The 12798-nt window shown below is 51.9% G+C and overlaps 5 protein-coding genes across 5 annotated transcripts; 4 read left to right on the forward strand and 1 right to left on the reverse strand.

The window, feature by feature from the left end:
- Positions 1-249: 249 nt before the first annotated feature.
- On the forward strand, positions 250-3395 carry N7474_008061 (formin-mediated actin nucleation enhancer; the record flags this gene model as incomplete). Its single annotated transcript, XM_057199471.1, has 2 exons — positions 250-402; positions 474-3395. 2 exons carry the CDS (start codon positions 250-252, stop codon positions 3393-3395), a joined length of 3075 nt encoding a protein of 1024 aa, XP_057050172.1.
- Positions 3396-4072: 677 nt separating this feature from the next.
- Positions 4073-5309, forward strand: N7474_008062 (putative GPI anchored protein; the record flags this gene model as incomplete). Its single annotated transcript, XM_057199472.1, has 3 exons — positions 4073-4526; positions 4638-4688; positions 4741-5309. The coding sequence occupies 3 exons, from the start codon at positions 4073-4075 to the stop codon at positions 5307-5309; spliced, it is 1074 nt and encodes a 357-aa protein (XP_057050173.1).
- A 259-nt stretch (positions 5310-5568) lies between these two features.
- Positions 5569-6773, forward strand: N7474_008063 (putative mitochondrial 2-oxodicarboxylate carrier protein; the record flags this gene model as incomplete). The annotated part of the gene is made up of 5 exons (XM_057199473.1): positions 5569-5643; positions 5750-5760; positions 5835-5864; positions 5920-6006; positions 6062-6773. The coding sequence occupies 5 exons, from the start codon at positions 5569-5571 to the stop codon at positions 6771-6773; spliced, it is 915 nt and encodes a 304-aa protein (XP_057050174.1).
- A 1493-nt stretch (positions 6774-8266) lies between these two features.
- Positions 8267-9526, forward strand: N7474_008064 (TauD/TfdA dioxygenase family protein; the record flags this gene model as incomplete). The annotated part of the gene is made up of 5 exons (XM_057199474.1): positions 8267-8435; positions 8488-9005; positions 9064-9112; positions 9164-9295; positions 9351-9526. 5 exons carry the CDS (start codon positions 8267-8269, stop codon positions 9524-9526), a joined length of 1044 nt encoding a protein of 347 aa, XP_057050175.1.
- A 134-nt stretch (positions 9527-9660) lies between these two features.
- On the reverse strand, positions 9661-11761 carry N7474_008065 (uncharacterized protein; the record flags this gene model as incomplete). The annotated part of the gene is made up of 3 exons (XM_057199475.1): positions 9661-9770; positions 9861-10165; positions 10221-11761. 3 exons carry the CDS (start codon positions 11759-11761, stop codon positions 9661-9663), a joined length of 1956 nt encoding a protein of 651 aa, XP_057050176.1.
- Positions 11762-12798: the final 1037 nt, after the last annotated feature.

Consider the following 12798-nt stretch of genomic DNA (forward strand, 5'->3'; position numbering starts at 1 on the left):
CAAGATGCATGCATTATTCGACGATTGATCCCGACAAATCATCCATCACCCACCGATTCGTCATCGACAATTGACTCCCCTCGCCGCGGTCCGATCCATGGGCCTCCCAAGCATGCTAAATCCAAACGGCGGGTAACTTTACGTGCCGCGTATCGGGCACTAGTCAGCTGACACTTTCTCGTTGTTGTTCTCACTCTTGCATCCCCAACCATTATTACTGTTGTTCGTTCCATCGCCCGCGCAGAGCACATGCAGTCGCCGTCTGGCTCAAGGTCTCAGCGACCGTATCCCGGAGACCCTCCTCAGAGCCCCCCTCCCCAGTACCCCAGCGACCCTGCGATGGCCTCCCAGTCTGGCCGCAGCTCATCGGCCTCGGGCCGACCAGGGTCCAGCAAGAATGCAGTACGTGCCTTCTGCGCATTTGATTGTCTTGAGATGAAAGTTGCTGACCCGGTGTGTGCGCGCGCCCACAGCCCGATAAACAAATCTCCCAAATCGAAAAGAGCGTGACACATCTCTTAGTAGCCACGAAACAACTCCTGGAGACTCTGACGCAATGGTCTCGAAAACAAGCGTCGGAGAACGACGTGTCCGATGTATATGTGCGCCTGGGGTATGAATTCAACCTCGCCTGTCGGGCCTTTAATGCTATCAGCGTCGACACCTCGGATCTGGGCCCCGTGCCAGACCTCCTACGGACGATCCTGGAAGACACTCTCAGCCAAGACGCATCGCCGCAGAGCCTCGATCGTTACCTCCCGCGAATTCGCGACATAATTGTCAATCTACTGCAAGGGTTAAAGAAGAAACAGGCACGGCTACGGTCACGACAACAGCGCGAGGAGGGTAGACCCGTGCCGGGACGACACGCCAGTGCCGGAACCTTGGACGGGCCGCCCAACATGGGACAACTGTACGATGAAACAGCCGCCTCCATTATGCCGCCCGCGGCTGCGCAGTCGCCGAGACGGTCGGCTAAGCGATACGGCAGTAATGGATCTTTGGACGACCCGCAGGCTATGTCTCGAGCTTCACCAGCGCCCGTATCAGGCGATGGTGGGGGAGGCAGCTTTTCTGAACGGGAAGCATCGCGGCGGGAGACGCAACAGCTGCTCACACAAAGCTCTCCGATGGAAATTGTTGACTCAGCTCTTACTCCTCGCGGCGCGGTAGCTACTCCCACCACGCCTGCAGGCTTCCCGGCGCCTCCACCACCGCCGAAACAGGACGATGCCCTTGGTGCTTTACAAAGAAGTGGAGAGCTGGAGCGACGTGCGTCTCGTCGCTTCTCTGCATATCAAATTCAGAAACACCTTGGTCCCTCCACCAACGGCGTCCCGGTTCTCCCGACCCAAAATTCCCCTATACCGAACCGTGGCCGGGATGTTCGCGAGTCTTTGAACGCAGTCCGCCTGCGGGGATCATACTCGCATACGAGACAACAGTCTTCCGTTGCTTCGAAGAGTGGAGCGGCGCAGGCGGCCGCGAGTATCCCGGATTCAGTGGCAGAAGAGCAGAGCAAGATTGCTACCGAGCCCCCATCTACCACACAGCAAAAAGAACCAGCCGCTCTGGAACTCTCGGGCGACCAATCTCCTGCAGCAGAGAAGGCTAGCTCTGAGAATACTTCGGTCAAGACGCCACAGCTAAGCTTTCCGCAGCCACCCGCGACGCCGGCAGCCCTTGGAGACGTCGAGTCAGGAAAGCCCAAGGTTCCAGCTGTTGAGGCGGTTCCAGAGCCAGAAACGCCCAAGCCAGACCGTCTCGAGCTATCTACGAGTATTTCTACGCCTCCGCCAGTCTCTCAATTTGTGGCCGAGCAGCCCTCTCCTGGAAAGGAGTTGACTCTCTTCTTGCAGTACAAAAGCAAAATTAAGAAGTATGTCATTCCAGAAGGTGCTGCAGAGCTCACTATTGGGCGGCTGCAGTTGGCTTTCATTGAGAAATTCGCATGGAACACACACAACAACGGGGCAGACTTGCCGGAGATTTACGTCCAAGATCCGATTTCGGGAATTCGACATGAGCTAGAAGACTTGAGCGATGTCAAAGACCGCTCGGTCCTCGTTCTAAACGTTGACACTTTGGACGAGGTCAAGAAACATTTTGATGACGGCTTTGGCAGCGTGCGGCTCCTGTTTGAGAGCGTCAAAGAGGCTCTTGCCGGGCAAGGGACCGTCATTCAACGCGTCTCAGACCGGCAGCTTGAGGCGGCGAAAGAAATGGCTCGCTTGTCGGTCGCACCCCCCGTTTCGGTCTCCGTCCCTCCCACTCTCGGGGACAGTCGGAAAGCTCCAATCGCAGGAAGCGGCAGTCAGGTTGCAGAACTTCAGAGCCTGCGTCGCGATCTTGCTGTCCTGCGGCAGACTTATTCCAATTTCACATCTGACATTACGAGCTCAATGAGTGCCGTGAGGGCCAAGGCAAGCAAGGTCAAGTCTTCGGCCGAGGAGGCCGCGATGCCGACGTTCGAAGGTGATGCTGGTCGAGCCCGTGTCAATACGGGCAAAAAGGAGCTCGCCAAGGAATCGGAGCGGCTTGTCGCTCGTGTGGATGATCTCCAAGATCTGGTGGAGGATCTCCGCAAGGATGTAGTCACAAGAGGCGTGCGGCCCTTGCCCAGGCAATTGGAAGGTGTCAGCCGAGATGTCAGCAATGTCATGAAGGAGATCAAGAAGATGCAAGACTTCCTGAGCCGCGAGAAGCCCATCTGGACCAAGATCTGGGAGAAGGAACTGCAAATGGTCTGTGAGGAACGAGATCAGCTTACCATGCAAGAGGACCTTGCCGCCGACTTGCAGGATGACCTCGAGAAAGCAGCCCAAACATTTGCATTGGTGGAGCAGGCCACCAAAGAGCAGGCGCAGAGCAACGTCAATGGCGGCGCCGGCACCCCCAGCGCCCGTTCCGCCTCCCGAACTCTGGGGATCGATCCGACGATCGACCCCATGAAAGCCAAAGACGGCGTCCTGGGCGAGGTCCGCGCCCTGCAGCCTAATCATGAGAGCCGAGTGGAGGCTATCGAGCGAGCAGAAAAGGCCCGGAAGAAGGAACTCGAGAATCGGCGAATCGGTCTCTTCCAAAAGGAACTTGGAAATTTTGTCCAAGAGGGCAAGCTGAAGAAGAGCGGCGGCGTCGAAGAGGCGGAACGACTGCGCAAGGCCAAGGATGACCGCATTCGCAAGGAGGTCTGGGAGAGGCAGCAGGGTATCAATGCCAAGATGGAGGCTGCCGAAGCTGCCGCCCAGGCTGAACAGAAATCCGAAGGTCAGGATGAGGCAACCAGCTCGGGAGAAGCAGAAACCGCATCTGAAGGTTCTCCCGGTCGCAAGAACGAAGCGTCGCCATCTTCCGACAAAGCTGAGCAGGAGCAGGCTGAACCTGAATCCATCTAATCTCTTCGTCCCTTTTTTGAATAGCACGGGTTTCAAATTGCATGTTGTGTATGAGAAGGACTTTGGCTTTGAATGTTGTTCCACGATTTTCTTTACCACGGACTTACAGTATACCTCTTCGCTGCCCGCTTGCAGTGCATATGGCGTGTTATTTCTTTGTCGATACCCGGCCCCTTGGTGGTCTGCAGCTAATGCCAGTATAATGTGTTTGTTAATGAGATACAATAGCATGGCATGTCAATCAGCGAATTTTCAATTAATTAATTGGAGTGTGTTCGTATATACATAGTAGCGCTGCCTGTTACTTCCGCTCCCCAGCCATCGCATTTCCTGCGCACCACCAACTCAACCGCAATAACCCGGTTCTTCTTGTCTAGACTGACAATCTTTCTTCTACTTTTGATCCAGACCATAAAAAGATCATTCTTATATATTTGATCACACTGTGTAGTCATATCCCATCATACACCTTATTCATCCCACCAGAGCATCCGAAATATATCTCCAGCCACTGCGGGCTGGTCTCATCAAGCTCTTGTACAACACCTTTCCCACGTCGCTTTTTTTTTTTTGCAGCTGTGACATAATAAAAAACTGACTGCCCGCAGGAAAAGGTTCTTACAATCTACAGTCTGAGAGTCTGACGGTGTTGCCAAACCCGTCTAGGCAGTGTCTATATGTTGCTCCTACCAGCCCTCACTTTGCTCCTGGCAACCTGCCAAGCCCAGAGAGAAGTGGATACCACTGTATCCGAATCAATCGGTGATATTACATGGTCAACCGATGCTGAGCAGACCCTGCATCGCAATGCCGAGATAATCTCCCGGCTGGCAGAGACGCCCGCGCAAGGCGTGCGAAAGATGAGCAGTGACGAAGGGGAGAAATTCTTCCTGGATTACTGGCAATTCCTCGATAATGTCCAGGGGCTATCAGAGCGAGAGACCAACGACGAGACTATGGATGATGAGACGCCGGAAGTGTTTCTGGAGCGGTCATTCCCTCTCCAACCCCCGTCTTTGCCGTCGGATCTGGACAATCCATTGCAAGTGCGGGACTTCAAGTGCCCGACGGGTACCTACGGCTGCACGTCTATCGGCCGACCGAATCGCTGCTGCGGTGCCGGAGAGACGTGTGAGTCGGTCCAAGATACGGGGTCGGGAGACACGGGCTGCTGCCCTAGTGGGCAGACATGCTCTGGACAGATAGGATTGTGTCAGTCCGGATATACGACGTGCTCCGAAGCGCTGGGTGGTGGCTGCTGCATTCCTGGCTACGAGTGTGTTCCCGGAGGATGTAAGTACCTTCTAGGTTAGTCAGTATGCCTTTGCTGACTGCTACAACCCAGGCGCCTACATCTCCGTCATTACAGTGACTCTCCAGTCGACCGTGATGGTATCCACCAGAACGTATTCGACCGAGCCGCAGAGTACTCCGAGCTCGACCTCTTCGTCTCACACGAGCAACACCAAGACTGAAAGTCTGGCACCGCCAGCCCGACCTACAAGTCTCTCAACCGCCACTACGGGAGAGGGATTCTGTCCGACTGGGTTCTATGCTTGCTCGGCCGTCTACCATGGCGGGTGCTGCCAGACCGGTCGAGACTGCGATACCACGTCGTGTCCTACGACATCTTCAACGACGCTCACCACTGATGGCAGGACAATTGTACTGCCTGTCACGGCTACAGCAGGGAACCACGGAGGCGGAGGACGGTGCGCGAGGGGTTGGTTTAGCTGTGCGGACACGGTGGGCGGAGGCTGTTGTCCTTCCGGGTTTATGTGCGGGTCGAGCTGCACGGCGACGGCGGCGTCGTCGACCACGGTGTCCAAGGAGCAAGCAACGAATGGGGGCAATGGATTATCTCCTGGGATGCTGGGGATTGGCGTTGGTGGTCTGGGGATGCTGTTGTTGTAGAGGGAGAGTAAATAACATAACAAACCCCACACAAACCCCCGGGATGGTTAGTCAGCACACGGGTAAATGCAATCGGAGTCGATCACCGATATCTGCCGACTTCACTTCTTCCCTCGTTCCTTCTTCTCCCAATTCCCCATCCCTCGTTCTGGGTCTGTCAGGTAAGAATTCTATCCTTTAGTCTGGCTGAAATATTGAAATTGGCCTCAAGACTAACCCCCAACAACCTCCAGGTCATCAAATCCCCCGGTTGCCCACCATGTCGTCCAACCAGCAGCAACCCCTGCCCTTCATCTACCAATTCGCCGCCGGTGCGGTGGCTGGTGTGTCGGAGGTAAGTTATTCTCGCATCCTGGAGCACGCTCCGACTGCGTCGATCAAGTCGGGCCGCGTGGGTGAGATTGTGCCTTGACTAATTCGTTCTCTCCCCGCACGAACAGATTCTTGTCATGTACGTCTTCCACGCCACTCTCCCTTGTTGCAAGAACAATCAATTGGTCTGGACTAACGATGCGCGATATGCAGGTACCCGCTGGATGTGGTCAAGACAAGAGTGTAAGTGTGGTCGGCTGTGCATCTCGAGCGCACGTGTGCTAATCATGCCCTACAGTCAGCTCCAGTCAGGTGTTCCGGTCCCGGGCCAGGACCACTATACCGGCATGCTCGACTGCTTCCGCAAGATTGTGAAGAACGAGGGGTACGTCATTGTGGACCAGCACCATTAAACCGATATCTGACCACCAACCTCACAGATTCTCCCGTCTCTACCGTGGTATCTCGGCGCCCATTCTGATGGAGGCGCCCAAGCGTGCGACCAAGTTCGCCGCTAATGACAGCTGGGGCACCTTCTACCGCGGTCTGTTTGGCGTGGAGAAGCAGACGCAGGGTCTGGCTACGCTGACCGGCGCCACGGCTGGAGCAACAGAGGCGTTCGTGGTGGTTCCGTTCGAGCTGGTGAAGATTCGTCTGCAGGACAAGGCATCGGCGGGCAAGTACAACGGCATGCTTGATGTGGTCAAGAAGATCGTGCAGACCGAGGGCCCTCTGGCCATGTACAACGGCCTCGAGTCGACGCTGTGGCGCCACATCTTGTGGAACGCCGGCTATTTCGGCTGTATCTTCCAGGTTCGCGCACAACTGCCCGCGCCCGAGCCCGGCAACAAGAGCCAGCAGACCCGCAACGACCTGGTCGCCGGTACCATTGGTGGTATTGCCGGTACGATGCTCAACACCCCGATGGATGTCGTCAAGTCCCGCATCCAGAACACAACCAAGGTCCCCGGCCAGGTGCCCAAGTATAACTGGGCCTGGCCCGCTCTCGGCGTCGTTATGAAGGAGGAGGGCTTCGGCGCCCTGTACAAGGGCTTCATCCCCAAGGTCCTGCGTCTTGGCCCTGGTGGCGGTATCCTGCTCGTCGTCTTCACGGGCGTCATGGACTTCTTCCGCAAGATCCGTGCCGAGTAAGTCGACACAGAGACAAGTGCATAGCAAATGCCAAAAAGTCGGAAGAAAACTACCCGCCGCGACCCTCATCCTTGACCTTTGTGCCGATACCCACTCTTTTCGTCTTTCCATCTGGCCGAGTCTGTTGTACGCTAGCCTGTATCAATATTTATTGTCTCCGACTTTTGTAGACCATTTTGGGTCAATCGTGTCAGAACAAGAAGAATAGAGTATGGCTTCTAGACAGATATAGAAAGAAAAACTATTTGTTTGTTATTTATCTACTTTCTCTGATATGTGCCCCGGGCTCCGTCCATCTAAAGAGGGGTATTTGAAAACCGCCAGATCCGTAATAACCCATAACCCTCTCCACGATTAGATTTTCGATGCAGATGAAAAACCGAGTGAAAGAAGGCCAGGCTTAATGAATCTTCTACAAAAGTCATGTTGATGATGCGGCAGAACGGTGACAATGGGGGAAAAAAAGGAAACAGAGTAGACATAATGCCATGTATGATAAACCGCTCAGTAAAGTCTATGCAGCTGCACAATGGTGAACTATAATGCTGCTCTGTTGCAATCCTCGGCTGCCAAGGAAGCTGTCAGCAGTGAGTTATCCTGTCTCTTGTGGGGTATTGAGCGCATCAGGATGCGAGAGCAAAGACATGGGAAAGTACGCGTTCACTGCGCTGTATCTGGTTGGCTAGCCTTGTACTTGTCCCCGCAGAGGCGCGGACTACATTTCGGCGTATCGGCGTTAAGCCTCACTTGTAAACACATCTAAACGCTTCCTATCGCCGATGAAACCAATTTCCCTCCACATATTGAGGACATGTATTTCTCTAGAGCAATTTAGCTAAAAGAATTGACTAATATTGCTTAATCGCGCGATTTTGGCGCTGGTTGTGAGGTGTTGAAACTACACAGCAAGATCTTGCTTCATTTTGCGCGAAAGCTTTAGAACCAACGCGCTGTTTACACACTGAAAACAATGGCAGCAAATAACTAGTAAAAAAAAGAAAATTTGTTTATGTACCAAGAAAATTTGTTTATGTACCATTGTACACCCTTATGTTTCTGCTCGTCGTGTTATCTTATGCATTCCAGAGGTTCTCGTCGTATGTCGGCGACTACAGTATCGGTGGCCAGTGTTGGTACATTATTGAGCGAAAAGAATATCTAGAACAATGGAAAAAAGCGCTATTTTGCAAAACCATGTGAGAATTGCATAAGTTATTCCATTCCGGCTCTGATATTCTCGAAGTCTGGTGATATCTGGCAGAGCAGGTCTTAACGCCGAAAGCCGAAAGCGTCTATAGTGGAGGTCGTATCACAATGATATTCCCATCGGAAGTGCTGAGGGGTATTTAGGAGACGCTTGTTTTCGCAATTGGAAACGTTTATTGCAACATATTTTTTGCACAGCCATAAAAAGGCAAGACATACCTAGCCGTCTTTTTCAGCTACGCTTCGGACAAGTTCGTATCCAACCAACCACTTCAATAACCGCTACCATGCAGCCGACTACTCGTCTTCATTCATCGGCATCTCTGGATCAGTTTAAGCCAGTCCTTGTTACCCCTGTTATCGGCAACGAGTTCGCCAAAGACTCGTGCAACATTGTGGATGATATCCTGCACGCCCCGAATGCAGATGAGCGCATCCGCGACCTGGCAATCATGAGTATGGATGACCCCATTGCATCCTGATTTCCACATATACTAAGCCTTTGAAGTCGCCGAACGAGGTGTGGTCTTCTTCCGCGCCCAGGACAACCTCACCAACGACCTCCAGAAAGAGCTCATCCTCCGCATGGGCCAGCTCACCGGCCGTCCTTCCGATCACGGGCTACACATCCACCCAGTGACAAACGACGCACGCGAATTCGGAGATCCAGACCCTGCAATCAGCACCATTGACTCCGAGGGCCGTAAGAAACTCTACAAGAACTCAAACTACACTAAGATGGCAGCTGTGTGGCACAGCGATATTGCATTTGAGCCCGCCCCTGCGGATTTCTCGTCTTTGCGCCTGACCAAACTCCCTGAGACCGGTGGCGATACTCTTTGGGCTTCTGGATATGAGATCTATGACCGCATCAGCAAGCCCTATCAGAAGTTCCTGGAGACACTTAGTGCTGTCTATGACGGTGAGGGGTTCCGACGTATGGCCCAGTCAGGCAAGTTTTCGATGTATACCAAGGAGAGAGGCTCGCCGAAGAATGTCGGTTCAGACCTTTATGCTGTGCATCCGGTGAGACTTTTTCTTCTCTTATTTCGGGCACCACTTTGGAGTTCTAATCCCTACGTAGGTCGTGAGGACGAATCCGATTACAGGCTGGAAGTCGATTTTTTCAGTTGGTAAGTAGTTTTTTGTTTTTCATCGAGACATTTAATTTATTGTTGGCATAGGCTCATTTCCTTCTATCATTAACGGCTTGAACCGCCGAGAGAGTGCAAATATGCTACAGTGGTTCCACGATCTGATCACCTATGGCCATGATCTCCAGGTCCGTCTCAAGTGGAATCAGCCCAACGATATTGGTAAGTGCTATATTCTTATTCGCCAGCCAATATAAAGTACTGAAAAACCGTGCAGCAATTTGGGACAACAGAAGTGTTTTTCACACTGCAACGGGTGACCACGATGGCTTTGGTGCGCGCAGTGGCAACCGGGCTGTCGGGGTTGGAGAGGTACCTTATTTTGATCCCGAAAGCAAGTCCCGTCGCGAAGACTTGGGAATTATGGATACCCTTGCTCCGTGCCATCAGTGAGCCGCAAGAATGTGGCGGATATATCCAGTCTATAGCTTGAACGCAGATTGTTTTCAGTCATCTTTCGGCCAGAATGATCCGCCATGCAATTAACAAGGGTAAAATACTTATAATTTGCTAGTTAATGTAATTAATTAGATTCGCCAGTTAAATCCCTCCAGAATAGGGACGCTGAATGTATCGCCTGTCCAGAAGTCCTCGGTAATGATCCCCTGGAATGGATACAGCACGCTGGGACTGCCTGCTGTTAGCCCGTCATTCAGTTGCATAGGAAAGGCCTGGAACCCTGGAAAAAGACCCTGTGTATGTATATCAAATAGCTCTGTAGTCGTACCATAGAGATTATCTGGGACAAATTGCTGGGCTTGAGACTCAAGGGAACCATGAGGTGAAGTGTGATGCATAGGCTGTTCACCCGTTGAACGGCCCTGAGTTGGAAGACCCTGTTCACTTGCACTTCTGGTATTTGCAGACTCTTCGACAAACTCCATCGCCCGATTTATGATAGTCTCAAGACCATCGCGATGTTTCTTTAGCTTTGGGTTGCGCTCTGCCATCATAAAAATTGCAGATGAACAAGCACGTAAGTCATTCGACACCGTGGTTGTCCAAAGACATGGTGACCGGAAGAGACAAAAGCTATGAGCTCAGTAAGAATGAGACTTTTGTACAAGAGAATACCCTAGGTACTCACCACATGGTAAGCCCTGCCATGAACACGGAGTTGACAAGGAGAAAGGAAAAGCCCGAAGAGTCTCTCTGTTGGAGTCTCTTGAAGAACTGACACATTTGACCCGAGGCTGACAGACAAGTTTCAATGAGCTTATCTTGTGGTTCCAGAATACTCAGAAATGGTTGTAAGAGTATCCGGAGGGAGTTATTCCAGTGCATATGCACAAATTCCTTCTCCTCGAGGTCGAGAGAAGGCAAAGTTTGTTTGTAATCCTGCAATGAGGCCATCAGAGGAGCAACTTCTGGCAACACTTGCGAGATGGGTTTGTCGACGCGGTATATACGGGTATGAATTTGGGAGACAATGCGATGCAGCTGGATCGAAGCAATAAACCTGCCAATAGTAGGTTTCTGTGGCTGGGTATGGATGCTCGCATCGTTGCTGAGTATTTGCCTGATCATGTCATCATTATTGATTGAATCATCCAGGTTATGCGGAGGCATGGTGTCGATTTCTTCTTCTGCGATACTGAATGGTCGACCAAGTGCCCAAGCAGTGTATCTTTCAGTCAAATATACACTCCAAAACAGACGGCGTCTCATCTCTGCCTCATGTGGCTTCAGATCGCGATAGCGCGCTTCACGATGGAATCCAAAATCGACACAAATCCTCATCGCTAATCCAATCATGTACCACACACTGGAATTGGAGGTTGACCGCAGATTGTATAGAACCAAAAGCATCATTGCTTCAATACTTGCAATTGAGAGCGACTCTCTATAGCTGGGATCGAATTGTAGGGCCGTGACCAGGAAGGCTTTTGGGGGAGTTGAATTGTACATCTCAGTCATTTGAGAGATAGTTGCCCCAATTGCATAAACCATGAAAAGCTTAAACTTCTCAAACTGACCTTGAGGTGTTGAGCCAGGCGGTTGATATCTCTGCGCATGCAAATCCAGGATCTCCGTGCGGTCCAGGAAAGGAAGGCGTAGATGCATGTTATTGAAGTATGCGTCGAGGATTTGTGAGCCCACGGCATCATCAGGAGGTGCAACGTTGTCTCTCTCGGTGCTCTCCCACCATGATTCTGATTTCTGATTGCTGGAGTTGACGGGTAACAGTTTTTCTCCGACCGTACTGTGGACTATTCGGCCTAGATTCTCTGCAATGGAGAGGCCCGATGATGGGCCAAGATAGGCTGTCTCCCCGTCTGTCTCATGACCAAAGGTCAAGAAGCGAACTACTCCATCTAGTTGACCCCTTTGCGCAGGTGGATGGTGAGACGCCGTGGCTTCCCTAGCGCCCGAAGACTGAGTGCTCGTTGATTCTGGTGCTCGATTCAGAACGGCGGCAAGTTGAGCCTCCAGGGTTTCAATCCTGTGAGCCAAGGCACCTTTGGACATGCCATGGTGCCATGACGGAGCAGTCTCGGCTCGTGAGCAAGGTTGATTTGCGGATCCACAGTTCGTGCATGTAGGAACCCCGACGCAGCGCTGTTTGCGCCGATGGCAGCGCCTGCAGGATTTCGGGATGCGTTTGCGTATTCGGGATTCGGGGTCCATGAAGACAGATGGGTTCTTGGATTAAAATTCCCCCGCATCGAAAAGATCGCCAGGGCCGAGGCTGACTACGAAGTGGGACGACGTGAACTAAGTTAGTTTACCCAGGTTAGTGGAGTAATCCATGTGCTCGAGCACGCCAAGCCCCGTCTTCCCCCCACGCAGACAATGCTTCCAGAATCTGAAACAGATTGATCACCTGTTCTCAGGACCAAGGTCTTGATGAATATCCTCGAGGATAAGTTGCTACAGATGCAGAAGCACGTGGTTCACATTGGATCAACAGACAGCCGGCGTAATCTGGAAGTAAAGGGTGAAGTGAGAATTTACATACGGACCTATACGTTACGGATTTCCTCTGGCAGGGGGGCTTGCCTATCCAGGCGGCCGCCCTTTCCGTAATAATGCTCACCCCCCGGCTCACTGAGTAAATGTCAGCACGCTGTTATGCTCAGTGACCATGCTCAGTCCAGTCACAGGAGCACTCAGTGAGCGCTTCCTAGTCTATACCAAAAACGGAATACCACCCCATAGGGCCGTTTATTCTGTGATGGTTAGTCTGTTGATAGACCTAGTCCTACCCTCTATTTTCTTGAGTACTTTATGCTATCAACAAAATCAATTCATTCGAGATATTGCATAAAGAGTGGAAAAACTCCGTCTACTTTAGGTTAGTGAACTTTTAGACAACCCTTTATTCTCTGATATAAAAGAGGCCCGAGTTCTAAAGCGCAGGTATAAGTCGAGAGTATGTTCGCGACCCGAATATCTCATCGTCGCCTGCTTTGAATTGCTCCTTTGCTAGCTTATATGCCTTTGTTAGTCTATTTTAATATAGGCAGGCAAGACTCTTTGGCTAAGCGAGACGAGATCGCAGAGGAAAGGCGCCGCTAATAGCGGGAGAAGAATGGCTACGTGCCTAAAACCTATCGAGAGGACGACCTACTCCTAGACAAAGACAAAAGACTTATGACGACTAATAGTTTACATCAAAAATACGTGGATCTTTAGATAAAGTGAGTCAATGTGAGGGCAGCTGT

Source organism: Penicillium riverlandense (genome assembly GCF_028828495.1).
Source record: "Penicillium riverlandense strain IBT 135883 chromosome Unknown utg000007l_segment0_segment0, whole genome shotgun sequence".
Lineage (NCBI taxonomy): Eukaryota > Fungi > Ascomycota > Eurotiomycetes > Eurotiales > Aspergillaceae > Penicillium > Penicillium riverlandense.